At 55.3% G+C, this 14,620-nt stretch overlaps 7 protein-coding genes across 7 annotated transcripts; 4 read left to right on the top strand and 3 right to left on the bottom strand.

Annotated features, from left to right (window-relative positions):
• Positions 1-41: 41 nt before the first annotated feature.
• On the bottom strand, positions 42-1,077 carry C8A04DRAFT_26419 (ras-related C3 botulinum toxin substrate 1; the record flags this gene model as incomplete). Its single annotated transcript, XM_062779920.1, has 6 exons — positions 42-114; positions 187-419; positions 510-690; positions 755-813; positions 885-917; positions 1,054-1,077. The coding sequence occupies 6 exons, from the start codon at positions 1,075-1,077 to the stop codon at positions 42-44; spliced, it is 603 nt and encodes a 200-aa protein (XP_062639049.1).
• Positions 1,078-3,582: 2,505 nt separating this feature from the next.
• Positions 3,583-5,225, top strand: C8A04DRAFT_35497 (centromere kinetochore component CENP-T-domain-containing protein; the record flags this gene model as incomplete). Its single annotated transcript, XM_062783196.1, has 3 exons — positions 3,583-4,373; positions 4,427-5,005; positions 5,075-5,225. The coding sequence occupies 3 exons, from the start codon at positions 3,583-3,585 to the stop codon at positions 5,223-5,225; spliced, it is 1,521 nt and encodes a 506-aa protein (XP_062639050.1).
• Positions 5,226-5,249: 24 nt separating this feature from the next.
• On the bottom strand, positions 5,250-6,475 carry C8A04DRAFT_35498 (cytochrome oxidase assembly protein shy1; the record flags this gene model as incomplete). The annotated part of the gene is made up of 4 exons (XM_062783197.1): positions 5,250-5,349; positions 5,448-5,553; positions 5,626-6,141; positions 6,226-6,475. 4 exons carry the CDS (start codon positions 6,473-6,475, stop codon positions 5,250-5,252), a joined length of 972 nt encoding a protein of 323 aa, XP_062639051.1.
• A 513-nt stretch (positions 6,476-6,988) lies between these two features.
• Positions 6,989-8,622, top strand: C8A04DRAFT_10395 (uncharacterized protein; the record flags this gene model as incomplete). Its single annotated transcript, XM_062776565.1, has 5 exons — positions 6,989-7,070; positions 7,127-7,179; positions 7,242-7,360; positions 7,411-8,530; positions 8,587-8,622. 5 exons carry the CDS (start codon positions 6,989-6,991, stop codon positions 8,620-8,622), a joined length of 1,410 nt encoding a protein of 469 aa, XP_062639052.1.
• A 238-nt stretch (positions 8,623-8,860) lies between these two features.
• Positions 8,861-10,866, bottom strand: C8A04DRAFT_35500 (Sas10/Utp3/C1D family-domain-containing protein; the record flags this gene model as incomplete). Its single annotated transcript, XM_062783198.1, has 7 exons — positions 8,861-8,893; positions 8,968-9,196; positions 9,338-9,595; positions 9,802-9,805; positions 10,284-10,407; positions 10,463-10,629; positions 10,689-10,866. The coding sequence occupies 7 exons, from the start codon at positions 10,864-10,866 to the stop codon at positions 8,861-8,863; spliced, it is 993 nt and encodes a 330-aa protein (XP_062639053.1).
• A 1,097-nt stretch (positions 10,867-11,963) lies between these two features.
• On the top strand, positions 11,964-13,364 carry C8A04DRAFT_10337 (uncharacterized protein; the record flags this gene model as incomplete). Its single annotated transcript, XM_062776541.1, has 1 exon — positions 11,964-13,364. The coding sequence occupies one exon, from the start codon at positions 11,964-11,966 to the stop codon at positions 13,362-13,364; it is 1,401 nt and encodes a 466-aa protein (XP_062639054.1).
• A 525-nt stretch (positions 13,365-13,889) lies between these two features.
• C8A04DRAFT_26427 (PDCD5-related protein) lies at positions 13,890-14,545 on the top strand (the record flags this gene model as incomplete). The annotated part of the gene is made up of 4 exons (XM_062779921.1): positions 13,890-13,913; positions 13,990-14,090; positions 14,151-14,161; positions 14,274-14,545. 4 exons carry the CDS (start codon positions 13,890-13,892, stop codon positions 14,543-14,545), a joined length of 408 nt encoding a protein of 135 aa, XP_062639055.1.
• Positions 14,546-14,620: the final 75 nt, after the last annotated feature.

The following is a 14,620-nucleotide window of genomic DNA, read 5'->3' on the forward strand; positions in this document are numbered from 1 at the left end:
ATCTCGTCGTGGATTGAATGAAATCGAGCGGCGCTGGCTATTTACAGGATCAGGCACCTGGGGCCCTTCTTCGGGGGCTTCGAATCCGTCCCTTTGTTGGGGTTGAGCACAGCCCTAAAGGAAGCTAACGTCAGCGACAACTCCCATGTGGTGGCCTTAGGGCCATTGATCATTGCTTCTACTTACCGGATCGCATGGTCAAACACCGACTTGAGATTCAGCTGGGTGAGGGCCGAGCACTCGACGTATCGGTAGGCACCGATCTCGCCGGCGCACTTGGAGCCCATCTCGTACGTGACCGGGGCCATGCGGTTGACCGCTAGCTTATCGATGGTCTCCTTGTCCTCCCGCTTATCGAGCTTGGTGCCGACCAGGATGATGGGAATGCCGGGCGCATGATGGTTGATTTCGGGGAACCACTGTGTTTGTTGTGTGCGCGTGTGCACGACGGTTAGCACTGATCACAAGCAAGCCGCCTTTCTACTCGGTCGAGTTCTGGTCCCACGAACCTTGGTTGCCACGTTGTCAAACGATGGGGGGGCGATCAGAGAGAAGCAAATCAGGAAGACGTCGGTTTGGGGGTACGACAGAGGTCGCAGTCTATCGTAGTCCTCTTGTCCTGCGGTATCCCACAGCCCCAAGCTAATTGGGTTCCCATCGACTTGGACGCTCGCCGAGTAGTTGTCGAACCTAGAACAAACAGGTCAGGAATGTCTGGGACGGAACTGAAGAAGGCGAGTGAAAATGCACATACACTGTCGGGATGTATTCGCCGGGAAATGCATTTGTTGTGTAGGAGATGAGCAAGCACGTCTGGAGTGCAGTGAACCGGTCAGCATTCGAGGGGTGTTTGAAGAAGGACGGATGGGTGCACATGTCCGTACCTTGCCGACAGCACCGTCACCTGTGACAACACACTATTGAAAGAAAGTAGTAGTTAATATCGACTTCCGGATCTTTCCTTTTGGACTCGGCGGCTCCGCACCCGCCCAGCGCACACGCGGGGATGGGACTCCGCCGCGACCAGTTATCTTGCGGTGGGCATCGACAAACCTTGATTGACTGAGTCGCAGCCATGGTAATGTTTGTGATGAAGGTACCAGAGTAGACAATGAAAAGATGGGCGCGCGCTTTGGAAAAGAAAAGAGCTCTGCAATCGAACAGCGATGGACTTGGTGATATCGGTCAACGATGAGAGGTTGGGGGGAGAGCCGGGTTGCAGGGTTGCGGGAAGCAGGAGGAGAAGCGCGGAAGAATTGTGCTGCGCTGTTGGCCCACCGCCTTTGCTGCTTCGGCTCGGTTGCGAGGATGATGGCTCAAGGATGGATGGGTATGATTTGATGTCCTAAGAGGGTGGCGGGATGCCGAAAGCACGGACGCACAAAGCGAGAGTGGTGTAAAATCAGAAGAAAGAATCAACTTTGGATTGTCACTTGTTGGTCGCGTGGAAAGGTTGGAATCCTGTTGCAGAGATGCAAAGGACGGGAAGCAGGCGAGTTTGGGTGAAGTGCAGGTCGAAGTGGGAAGCGGGAAACGGGGCAGCGGTCCCGGCGCAGGTTCCAGGACCGAGGACGGACGGCATCAGGCGAACGAAACGCAGAGCCAGTGTCGAGCACCTCAGTTCGGGGCGGGACGGACGGTGAGTCGTCGGGACGAAAGCAGCCACTCAACACTGTGTCGCAGGCCTTCCATGTTGCGGGCAAGGCGGCGTGGAAACAGCCTCAGGGGGCGCCAGTGGCGTGCCTTCTGCACAAAACAGCGGTTTAAACACAGTGTGGGGCACGTAACCCCCTACCTGAGTGGAGCGCCGCCCGCTTCATGGAAGCAACCCCCAGCCAGTCCTTCGCACGGCGCACCCTTTGTCTTGGCGACGCCATGTCCCATTTTGGCGGCCCGGCCGGGGGGCTTTGGCTCTCCAGGGCTGTGAGGGGCCAGCCTCCGACACATTCAACGTCAGGCGGGCCTAAAGGGAATACTCGAAACGGCTCGGGAAGGAAGGAAAACGGACGGACCCGCCGAATTACAGGCCTTTCGAACCTCCCAATCCGACGTCTTACCCCAGCGCTGGCTAAGCGCTGCTCCGTGATGTGAGGGACGCTCGGGCAGTGAAGAGAAAGCCAGGACCAAGGGCAAGCAAGTGCCTGAATTATCCATGCTTCGAAACACGCAGTGCTGCTCTGTGGGCGGGTCGGGCACGCTCCCGACAGCTTGTTTGAGAAGGACTGATGCGGTTGAAGCCGAGGCTAAAAGCCAAGGGTTTGAAGATCTCTCAGGAAGGAAGGAATTTGAAATTGCGGCTTGGGGGCCGAGACGGAATCATTGTGGTGTTGGCGGGCATCACTCTCTGCGAGTTGATTAACGTTGGTGGGAGGCTGACTCGCCAACCGCCACTTAGGTATTTAGAGTGGTAGGTACACTATGTGCGAGCGTGATGAGAATAACTAGCTAAGACATGCCGGGTTTCCGATAACACGGGCCCCCCTTGGTCGGGGGGCCGTTTCCGTTACTCGAGGCTCTGGTTGTGCGCCGGAAGGACGGCAACGAAACAAGGCCAACGATGGCACTTTTGCGTCTCCTAGTTTTTAGCGCATCAAGATATATCTCTTGAGCGGACTGGAAACCGTTCCTCCAATTCGTGGTAACGGGGTCCGCCAACCAGAAGCCCGAAACAGCAGACAACGATTCCTTCGTATCAAGCTGGTCGGTTAAGCGCTAAGAGGCCCATTCAACGTGAGACTGGAACAATTCCGCCCGTCGCTGTAGCCTATAACAAGACTGGGGACGTTTGGTTGGATGCCGTCGCGGTGGACAAGCTCGAAAAGCCACTGGTTACGAGAGCCAGGCTGAGGACACGAATTGCCCTGATTTGTCTCAATTAACTCCGCGTATGACAACTGCTGGCGAGCAGCGAATGGAATTCGTTCATAGGTAGTTTGGAGGCAAAACTCGACCAACAAATTTGAGGCGACCCTTGAGGAGAAAGAGATTGTCTGGTTGGAAGACCCGGGTTTGGTTTTTAACGTTGTTCAAGGCGTGTTAACGTCATCTCAGAGAAGACTCCCACTCAGGTCCTTCAGTCCCTCACCATGGTTCTTGCGGACAGGATGAAGAGAAGAGTAAGCCAGCCCCGGCGATTGAGTCGGTTTGCTGCCCAATATGCAGCCTTGAATATCGTAGAAGAACAGAGTGCAACGCTGCAGCTGGTAATATCTGACCTCGGTCGACTGCGAGAGAACACAAGCTCAACTTTGTTCGTGTTTCTTCTTGGATAGCAGACCCGACACAGAAGTTTCGGATGGTGGGGTGAAAAGTGACCTGTGGGCTCGGTGGGGCAACTGCACGACAAGGGTTATCTGCGGTGTAACAGCCCCACTCACATCCGAATCTGGAAATCAAGTATACAATGACATCCATCTGACCGCGAACTTTGAGCGCGTCATTCAAACCGATCAAAACTGACGAGCGACCGAAATATGAGCCCCGAGACGGCAGCATTCTAAGCCGGAAAACAATTCCCTGCTTCCGGCGAATACGGACGCATAGAATTGAGCCCACGCCCCCATCAACCAGAAACCCCCCAACATGGCTCGCGATCGCCAGCAACCAGACGCGACGCCAACGCAGCGGGCCGCCAGCGAACAGCCACTCGCCTCAACTGGCCGACGGTCCGTTTTCAGAACCCCAGGGAGCCAAGCGCGCGGCCTCCCACGACCCCAAGGTCTCTCAGCATCAGGTAGGAAATTCGCGCCACCGACGGCCACACCACATGCGCGCGCCGCCTTTCGCACCATTGATTCACGCCGGGCCGCCATCTTCACGCCGCATCGCGCCCGGCGCAAGAGCCTGCGCGAGGTGCGGGACTCGCCGCGGAATTTTTTGCTCTCGCTGGGACGTGTGTTGGCGCGGGATACCGAGGTGATTACGACGTCCTCGTCCTCATCACCTGGATCCGATGGGAGGAGAACGGGGGCAGATGGCGGGCTTGGGAACGACTCGACGCTGGGTACCATAAGCCTGGAGGGCGGCGACGAAGATGACGAAGAGGAGCTTCCGAAACGTCCACGGCTCTCGCTCCCTATTGGGGAAGAGGACGAAGATGAGGATAGCGACGATCTCCATCCGCATCGCTCGGTGGTGTTTGATGACGATAATAATTTTACGCTTCAATCCATCGAGATGCCGCGGAGGGCATATAGCGAGCAGCCCGGGGGGAGGTTTTCGATGGGAAGCACCAGGATGAGCGATTACTTCAACACCAACGACATGCTCCATAGCGAAGAGATAGGTGTGGATTCGGGGTTCTTCCCCCCTACGGCTGTTTTGGATGGGGATAACTTTACTGTTGGGCTTGAGGAGCTTCCATCTCCGGAAAGGTTTGCGCTTCTGAAGCTGCTAATGGTGGAGGAGATGCTAACTTGAATCTTAGACTCGATTCAGATATTGACCGTCGGGATCTCGGGCGAGACAGCGATTTCGGCATCGAAATACCAGTTGGGGAGATTAACGAGAGCACGTTCATGATCGCTCCTCAAGTTGAAGACTCACCCGACCGACCAGCACTGGAAGAGGGAGAACCTATGTTTGAAGATTATGCCCCGCTGATCGACCAGCGGAGCGATGACTTTGACGAAGACGACTTGGGAGAGATACCGCCTTTCGATAATGAGCCTGTTGAAGGCCACAGTGTTACTCAACATGGAGGGATAGAAGACGAGACTATGGCTACAATGAGGACGGAGATGCGCGGCTCAACAAAGAAGACGATAAAGGTGTCAAAATATGGTATCGAATACCCGTCTCTGCCCCCCGCGGTGGTCAAGAGGCTGGCGCAAAACTTTGCAAAGGGCAGTGGAGCTAAGGGCAAAATTGGGCCGGATGCTATGAAAGTCATCATGCAGGCTTCAGATTGGTTCTTTGAACAACTGGGCGAGGATCTCCAGGCCTACGCGAGCCATGCTGGTCGCAAAACCATCGATGAGAGTGACGTGCTCACGCTTATGAAGAGGTATGATACAGTCTATCACTGGGTATCTCGAATATGGTTACATATGGCTAACACCGGGCCTTTTGTTAGACAACGTCAGGTCAACCCGAATACTACACCATTCGCCCTTGCACAGCGTCATCTCCCAAGGGAACTGTTGCAGGAACTCCGCATGCCGCCTCCAATTATACCCAAAAAGCGTCGGAAGGTTAAGGGCGGAGGAGGTGACGATGTAACCTGAAGCTCGGGGGGATAGTCGACATCGTTACCATTTTGTGTTATGGCGAACCTTTCGGGTGATATCAGACGGCGGCTTCCTGACCACCATGTAGAACATTATTGACGTTGCCACCGCAAGGCCATACCTACACGAATTAGCTTCATGGCACCGAGTTACGGTAGGGGGTTTACGGTGGCCGGAATCAGCAGTCGGTGTGTCGGGGGGAGGGGATCGAAAGCCTACCAGGTGAAGATGTACTGCGCATGGTTGTTGCGTAGATTTACCTCGGCCGGCCGCCCAATCGGGATTCCGCGCTCCTGGTACTCCAAGAATTGGAAGTAATCAGGGTCTAGGATCGGACATGTTAGTTAGTATCACTATCCGGACCAAAACGCCGGCCATCGCAAGGGCAAAAACCCACCCATTGTCTGTTCCACCCAAACCGCCTGACTGCCCGTCAAAGCCGCCATCTGCTTGACATCCGGAAAGTAAAACTCTCCCTTATCCGGTCGGTTATCTGGCGTAAACATATTCTTCTTCCACGGCTCTCTTAGCAGACCCTCCACCGTGACTTCCCCCGTGGGCAGACCCATTGGCCGCGAGCGTTGTGAAGCGTGCTTCTTCGACACCCAACCGCGGTTAACCAGCACCGTAGCGCCCTTGTCCCCCTCCCGCTCAAGCGGCGTCACCACCATGTAGCCCTGCTCGCCGTCACGCATGCGCGGGCCGACAAGCATCTCCTGGTCGTGCCTGAACTTGCCCGTCACATACACTCGGCGGAAGTCAAACTCGGCGATGGCGTCTGGGTCGACTCGTGGTGGGAGTGGGAGGGGCGGCCGGACGAGCCGGTCCTCGCATTTGGCGATCAGGTCGGTCTTCCATTCGAGCCGCTTCACTTGCCAGGTGCCGAGGATGAATGCGGTGACTGGGATAATAGCTATGGAGGGGAATCAGCGTGCTGCTGCCGGGAGAGGAGACTGGAAAGGCCCGGGAATGGGCAGGTAGTGGAAAAGCCGCGTACCGAGAATAATAAGACCGGGGCCATGTTTGCGACCTGTTCTGACGAGTTCGGGTGGGTTGTCGAGAATGGAGTGGAAGCCGGGCTGTTCCGCTGGTTGTATCGAGCGTCGCGGGGTATTTGAGAAGCGTTGTCGTTGGAGAGACGTTTTCGTAAGGCTGTGAGGTGGCCGCGTGGGGAATCTTGTGCCAATTGGCCGTGTCTCGAGCTGTAATGACCGAAGGACACACCCGGATACTCTCCCGGCCGCCATGGTGAACAGTGTTGTTGCGTCGGGTTCTTCGCTTTGCCAAAACTCGTGATGGATGCCGGGGGGAGCTCGGCTGCCTTTTCGAGATGTTTGGCCAGGGGATAGGGGAGCTCGGGCCGTAAAAAGACAGGGGTTAGATCACTAAAACGGCCGCTAACGCAGCGGAAGGCCGCGGCGGCTCGCAGCCGGCTGACGTCGCTTGACCAGCGCTGAGGTTCAGCTCATTAACTTCTTGACCACCCACCCAGGTATGAACTTTGGCCAACCTTCATCAGGACCTGAATTTTACTTTAAATACTTCTGCTTTTCTCATTCAAGTGCAGCTTGATGATTTTTGCCCTTGAATTGGTTGCCTTTCGACCAAGAACATAAAGGTCTTGCCGACGATTTGTTGTTTCCTTACTCATCAACGCACCACGAGCGACCACGGAAAGGCTACGGAGCTAGGGACCTACTCAGGTAGCGGGAAGCTCGGGATTGTGATAAACTGGATTCTTGGTGGTTGAGGTCTTGAATATGGTTTTCTTTCAAGGAACCCTACAAGAGGGTATTGCTGCTGCTTTGCAGCAAGACTGGTCGGTTGTGTGCTTCGTGACAGGTATGATCTGCCGACGAATGAGATTTGTGACACGCTCACGATGAATAACGAAACAGATGGCGAGACCGAGGGCCAGCAATGGGAGAACGACTTTTTTGAAGAAGAAGGGGTATGTTGATTTGGATGCGTTATCCTTGGGAGCTGCTGAACTAATTCCGTCCCCTTTGACAGGTCAAGACACTGCTTCAGACCCGCGCTGTGAGTCTACGACTTGAAGCGGGTTCTCAAGAAGAGCAGTTCCTTGCCCAGCTCTACCCGTTGCCCAAGAAACCCACTGTTGTTATCATCAGGTAAAGACCTCCTGGGAGTAAAGAAAGACACAATCGCTGATGAGTTGTAGGAATGGTCAACTCAAGGAGTATATTGCTGCTGGTGCGACTAAAGACGACTTTGTACGGAGGATCACAGCTTCTCTTGCAACAACAACGCGCCCGGCGAATGAATCTATCACAACCTCAGCGGGATCCGCCCAGCCACAGGCTGAGGCCACACCGGTGCCGCAACCTGGCCAGATAAGTCATTCTGAGGGGCCGTCAGTTGGTGGCTCCGGTCCGACGATACCGCCCCCTTCGACTGGCTCCCTTGCAGATGGGCGAGCGGAGGAAATTACTCAGCGGGAGAAAAAAGACGGTGAGGCCAACAGCAAGCCCACAGAAGAAACTACGTCAAAAAAGTCGGAGGAGCAGCAAAGACACGTCGAGGTACTCAAAAAGAAGCAGCGTGAAGCACGTGAAGAGCGGGAGAGAGTCCTCAAGGCCATTGAGGACGACAAAGTCGCACGAAAGGTCGAACAGGCCGAACAGGCTGCCGCACGACGGTCATCACTGGTTCCTGAAACCTCGAGCCAGACTTCTAGTGCACCAACCACTCAAAAGGCTAAAGCCAGCGAGACCTGCGCTCTTCAAGTTCGACTCTTCGACGGTTCCACCATCCGCAACCGCTTCCCTAGCAGCGAGACTCTCAAGGATGTCCGGAAATGGATTATTGAGACACGTGAGGACGTTGATGACGGTTTCACGTTCAAAGTTCTCTTGACGCCACTGCCGAGCAAGACGATTGCGACCACTGACGAGGACAAGACCCTCCTAGCTTTAAAGCTCACACCCTCGGCAACCCTAATCCTATACCGCGTGCGCACTACATTTACTGTTAGCTCTCCTTTCACGCCCGCAACAACCTCCGCCGCCGGCGAGCCACAGGGCAATGTTTTCCAGCGGTTGATCTCTTTGATCTTGGCTGCCGTCACAGGCCCCTTCAGCACGCTCTTCGCCTTTTTCTCATCCCTGTTCAGCACATCCGGGCCACCGCCATCGGCTTCGGAGCCGACGAGTGCTTCCCAAGCATCCGGCTCGCAGAGTCGGCCCACTTCTGATGCAGCGAGGCGCCGAGGGGGCCGGGTAGCTGGAGTGGACCAAACAGAAAGGCGGCGAGATGACCAGCAGTTTTACAACGGGAATTCGGTAAGTACACTTCGACCTTTCTGCTAGGAGGCAACGGAAGGCTAACCATTCACAAGACAAACTTTGAACCTAGGTCGGATGATGGGGAGTGATAGGACACCTTGCTTTGTAACGACGGAGTCTCCTAATTATGTAACGATAATGCGGCGAAAGAGGGAAATTTTATTTCAGAGGCTCTATTTGTACAATGGGTATGGTGAGCATGGGCTTCAAATGATCTTTTCCCTTCCGGCCTGGCTAGCGCTAGACTTGTCATCAGGCATAAACTACAATTGACTCCTTAAAGTCGCCCTCCTCCGCCCATCTCGTGGCTTCCCATATCGAAAGACCTCAGTACTGGCGCGCCGCGGCCTGGCAAGCTTTCTGTAACAAGAAGTCAGCAAATGTCGTTCCATGCTGCCAACGCTCCCTGAGTTGCATGAGTCAAGGGGACTAACCATCTGCTCGAGGTACCATCCGCAGATCTGCATGTTGCCACTTTGCTCATCCATGCAACGCATGAACTGTTCGGTCGCGCCGGAGCAGTTGTCGTTGGTCTGCTGCTGGAGAGGTGCGGATTGCGCCTGGGTCGCTTGGGTCGGCTCAGCAGCGGTGCTGCCGCCACCGAAGATCCCGCCGAGGGAGTTGCCGACCATGTGGCCGATGGAAGAACCGATCGCGACACCACTGTGAATAGTCCGTTAGTTCAAGGCTCTTTCGGCCCAGTACGACTCTCCCTTTCCAAAGTGAAACCCATCTTCTTCCCCCTCTTTTCTTTTCCTAATCCCTAACACCGTTCCTCCTTTCCGGAATCGCGGGAAAACCTACGCAGCGGTGCTGGCCATCTGGCCCATGAGGCCGGGGCCCTGGGAAGCGGTGGCAGCTGGTGGAGCAGCCGAAGGGGCTCCCGAGGGAGGGGCGGCATAGGTTGTCGCGGGACGGGTTTGCTGCTGCTTCATCGGGGTAGGAGCCGCGCGAGCGGGGAGGGTAGGCCGGCTCGGCGCCGAGCGACCGGAGGACCTGGACTGGCGAGGCATTGTATGATTTTGTGAGGGGTGACTGAAGTTGGTTGTGTCGAAAGGTGGTCTTGAGAATGGTGTTTCGGGGAACAGGTGGAGGCCGAGATGTATTTTGTCGGGGGCGTCGGGGGTCGGGAATGGTTAAATGCCGCTTTCTAATTGGCCACGTGCCTGCATGCAAACCAATGGAGATGGGCCCTCGGGCCGCGTGATACATCAGGGTTAGGGTTTTTGAAGGTGAGGCTGGCTCAGGTCGGCTAAACCTCAAGACACCCGGCTTGACAGTTCAATTCACGGTAGAAATGGACCATAAGGCATAGATATGAGACATTGTCGTAGTCTTGAAATTAAATGGGCAAAGGAGTGCAGATATATGAGCTGAGTCACCTCGTGCTTCGCGTGATATACTAGCAACATCTTTTGATCCTGGCCTCCCTGACGGGGAGGGCGTTCGGTATTGTTTTGCTCAAACCTCCGCCCAAGCGGTTCGCCATAGTTACCCCCGAAGTAACCTGGCAAGAGCCAGTGAGTGTCTTCGCCCGTAGCCCATTCCTTTTGTATCCTAGGGCTTCCCCATGGGCGGCCGCTCTCTCCGAGACGGGACTTGGAGGTGTCACTTTACAAACCACTGTGTTAGTAGCTCTCTCAACATGGAGGCCAACGCCACGAGTGGCGTTCCTCCGATGGGACGCTTCATTTCTTCTTTCGATTGCCCTTATGCTTCGGCTGCTTTGAGGGTCTCTCCCCAGCGGTACCGGTGCTGGCTTCTGGCGCTAATTGCGCCGCAATACGCTTTTTCTCGGCCGCCTTAGCTTCTGCCTTCTCTCGTTCTTTCGCAATCAGCTCCGTCAACTTGGCTTTTATGTCTTTGTTGTCACCCTGCCATGTTGTCAGTTTGAGACTACAACCTCATTGGGATTGGGCCGATACTTACAAGGTCCGATTTGAGAAACCGGGCAGCTGCCTCGGTGTTGAGTGAGTTCTCACGCTCTGCAGGTGGGTTTTCAAGTTTCTCAATCTTATCCATATACTGTTTTACACGAGATAGCTCGGTGAAAACTGGATGGTTCTTTGCGTCGACTCCGCTGAGACGCAGTGCCGCTAAGTTCGGTATTAGTCGTTACGAAGATGGCCGAAGGGAGAAGAAGGGTGATATTCACAGAAGAGAAGTGACTCCAGGGTATAGGCAACTAGAACGTTCAATTTGGCTTTGTCAAGGAGTGGGAGTTTCGATGAAATGTCATCGATATCGCCAAGAAGTGGTGCTAAGGCTTCTTCTGCCGCCTTCAGCTGCTCTTCGAGCTGATCCAATTGCGGCGTCACGTCGGTGACATCCATAGTGGGCAACCAGGAAGTGTCTGAGCAGAAGATGTAGGAAAGAGATCTGAATTCGATACGCCAAGGGCCTCTGCGTCGATGCTAGCCGTCAGAGAGAGGTTGAACTGTTGAATATTGGTCGCCGTTTGCTCATGAAATGGAAGCCTACAAGAAAGAACCTTGAGGATTTGGCACTCACAAGCCCAGCTCTCTGGAGCAGGCCTGTGGGTCTTGCGACAACGTCTCTGCAGTGGGTGGATCCTCGGCTTCAGTGGGTTCCTGCGATCCAAGAACCAATCAACCAACAGTTAATTTTTTTCCCGTCCTCGGGAATTCGAACTGCAGGTGAGAAAGAAATTTGAGCTTGCAATTCTGCAGCGCCGACTTCCTCCCCCCCCAGACGCCGTCTCGAGACGGGTCAACCGCCTCGTTCGGCTTGAAACGATCGGCTAAACGGCGTATGGCGACAGCATAACGCCCGCGGTCCCTTGACGTAATCGAAGTGCCCCTCACGTCTTCTTCCCGAGGTGGTCGTCCGACGAGCCCCGCCAATGCGACACCGGACGCCGTGATATCTCGAGAGCTACTGGCAAGGCTCTTAGCCTAGTTGCGACGCCGACTCGCTGTGCGATGTCCTCCCAGGCCACACCCTGAACACCGGCAACCTGTATCTCCTCCTGGGCAACCGCCCGCTGTCGCGGGCGCTCGCGCAAATACCACATACCCGCCCTACATGGTTCCTCAATAACAGTATCGCGGGCCGGGGGGCCAACCGGTTGGCCTTGAACCGAGGCTATGGGACGTCCAACCAGGCATACTTGGATGCCGATTCTCTGCTCGACGGTTATCTAAACCAAGATCATATAAACCACGATATCTCACACGACCATGACGCTCGGCTTCGAAAAGACCACGTCGATCTTCCCCTACGCCTCATCGGTCGTGCCGGCCCGTTCGCTGTGCGTGATCTCGCAAAGCCGGCAACAAAACTACACAACAAGCGCCAAAAGCCTCGCCCACTCGATGAGGGTTTTGTCACGCCAGAAGAACGGCAGATGGTACATCAGTTAAATCAAGCGGCCGAGAGGGAGCGGGCGGCCCAGAAGCAACGAGCCCGGATGAGTCAAGCAGACGGAGAGGACTGGTCAACGGGCCTCGAACGGACACCCAACTCAAACCAAGGGAGAAACCAGTTTAATGAGACAGGAGGATCACATCAGGCGGCCCAGGGGCACCAGACAGCTGCGCTAGACCATGCGGGTGAGGGAGGCGAGCCGGGTCGGGCAGACCACGACATGGACCGGATCCAATCTAAGCTCGCATTGTGGGACGCCGACGAACAAAAAGTCCACGCAGCAACAAAATGGCCGACACCGGCGGAATCCTTTCAGCCTTCGGATCGTATTTATGTCATGGGACTGGATCTGGCTGGGCGATATATTGCCCATACGCTCGCGGGGTGCCACACTATCCCTCCCGTTCGATTCATGCTACATACGCGTAGTCTGTACCGAGAGTGGGCAAATTCCCGTCGCCAAGTCACGATGTACCGAGGCAACGAGCGCATCGATCGTGGGCGGGTTATCCCGGAGTACTTATCCCTGGAGCAGATCGAGAACCAGAGTGGAAGCATTATCGAGAATCTAGTGGTCACTTTACCGCCGGCACATGTTGTGCGAGTCATTGGGCAGATCAAGCACCGACTTGATCATCGGTCGTCAATATGTTTGATAAACCAGGCGCTAGGAGTCGAAGAGGCGCTCATTGCAGCGCACTTTCCGGACGAGCTGCGGCGACCGGCATTCATCCAAGGCCACCTCACCACCAGCCTCACGCATACGGAAGATCGCTTCTCCATCCAAGAGGTCCGGCAGGGGCGCCTTTTCCTCTCACTCTTTACGCCACATAACCCGGAACCGGGCGAACGCTTTCGCGTAAAGCGGCATCCCCCTCCAGAGCGGACGATTAGACACACGCACCTCCTCCGGCTTCTCACCGCAATGCCCGGGCTTCACGCGACGGGCCACTCCTTCCCAGAATTCCTCCAGAAAAAGCTCCCAACCGTCATCTTCCGAACGGTTGCCGACCCCCTCGCAGCCCTCTTCAACTGCCGGTACGAACACCTGCGCCAGAGCCGGTACGCGAGGTGGTTAATGGATCAGCTGATCGGGGAGCTGGCACGCATTGTATCCCTCCTACCCGAGTGCAGGGAGTCGCCCAGATTCCGCCAGATCGATACTGTCGCTTGGCTACGGAAAGAGATGGACCGCAGGCTGATGCTGAAGAGATCCGCGGATAGCAAGATGCGAGCGCAATTTGCTTGGGGTTGGGCCACGGACATTGAATTCTTGTCCGGCTATTTCATCAACCGGGGCAGGGAGCTCCACGCCGACGTCTCAACGCTAGAGTCGGTCATGGCCGCGGCCAAAGCGAAACAAGCACTCCTTGCCCAGGAGTTGGCTGGGGACATACCGTTTGAGGAAGGGGCCTCGACGGATGTTGCGCAGTACCAACAGTGAGACAAACCGGTCGGGAGTCCCGAGCATTGAGTACTTGCAATGAGGTGCAATTTTGAGTGGCTCGTGAAGGTTGAGGAACATCTCATTTTTGTATGGGTAATGTACATACCTACTTGAAAGATGTGTAAGCCAATACTTGGAATGGGCATAGGGATGAGTATATGATTCTAGACGGCGTCCAGAGTCTTGTATGATAGCGCAAGTAGATATTGGAAATTGGGGAGGTTAAACAAAAGAATAATGACTACATTGTGCGGTAGGGACACAAAAAAATGACGGCTAATGGTTAAGGCGAAAATGCCATCGTCAGTAGTGGCCCAGATGCAGGCAGAAGGTCTGAACATACTGTACAGGACAGTGCCCTGTAAGGAGCGGCTGCGGGCAGTCGTCATCCCCCACCGGCATTTCTTTAGAGGGGAACCCCGCGGTGAGCAAACAAACCGCGACTTTCCAAGACCTGATAATTCCCCACATTCCCGATTCCCGGACAGCCCCCGAAGCTTCACACGGAAACCAAAAGAAAAAATGGCCGACGCGGATTTGGAGCAGGTGCGCGCAGGCTCTCCCGTCTTTTTGTGTGTTTATTTACTACAACAGCTGACCGCTTCCGCTCGCCTTCCCACAGATTCGAAAGGCTCGTCTCGAGCAGCTCAAGGCCTCCCAAGGCGGGGCCAAAAGCTCGTCAGCCAGCGGCGGTAACAGCCAGGAGCAGGCGCAACAACGGCAGTGAGTTATCCCAAGCCAGTCTTTGCGACACGTACGATTCGCTAACCTCTTTCGAAAAAGGGAACAAGAAGGTACCCTCCCATTCCCCATCCAAACCCGTTCCTAACCCGCCAACCCCACGAGCTTCCCACACCGTCGCTACCTTCCGATACTAACACATCCTCCTCTTCCTCCCCGGTCCAGCCGAGGCGCGCAAATCAGTACTCAACCAGATTCTCGAGCCCGAGGCGGCCGACCGGCTGGGGCGTATCCGACTGGTCAAGGAACAGAGAGCGACAGACATCGAGAACCGGCTGATCACGTTGGCTCAGACGGGGCAGTTACGGCAGAAGGTGACGGAGACCCAGCTCAAGGAGCTGTTGAATGCCATGGCGGATAATAAGGAGGAGGAGAAGATTGTGGTGACGAGGCGGAAGGTGTGGGAGGATGATGATGATGATTTGTTGGATTTGTAGGGCTAGGGGAGGGGGGGCTGTTGTTAAGTTAGTTCTGGCGCGCTCGGTATGGACTTTTTTTTCAAGGATGGAGGG

Source organism: Dichotomopilus funicola (assembly GCF_033296635.1).
Source record: "Dichotomopilus funicola strain CBS 141.50 unplaced genomic scaffold C8A04scaffold_13, whole genome shotgun sequence".
In the NCBI taxonomy this organism is placed as follows: Eukaryota; Fungi; Ascomycota; class Sordariomycetes; order Sordariales; family Chaetomiaceae; genus Dichotomopilus; species Dichotomopilus funicola.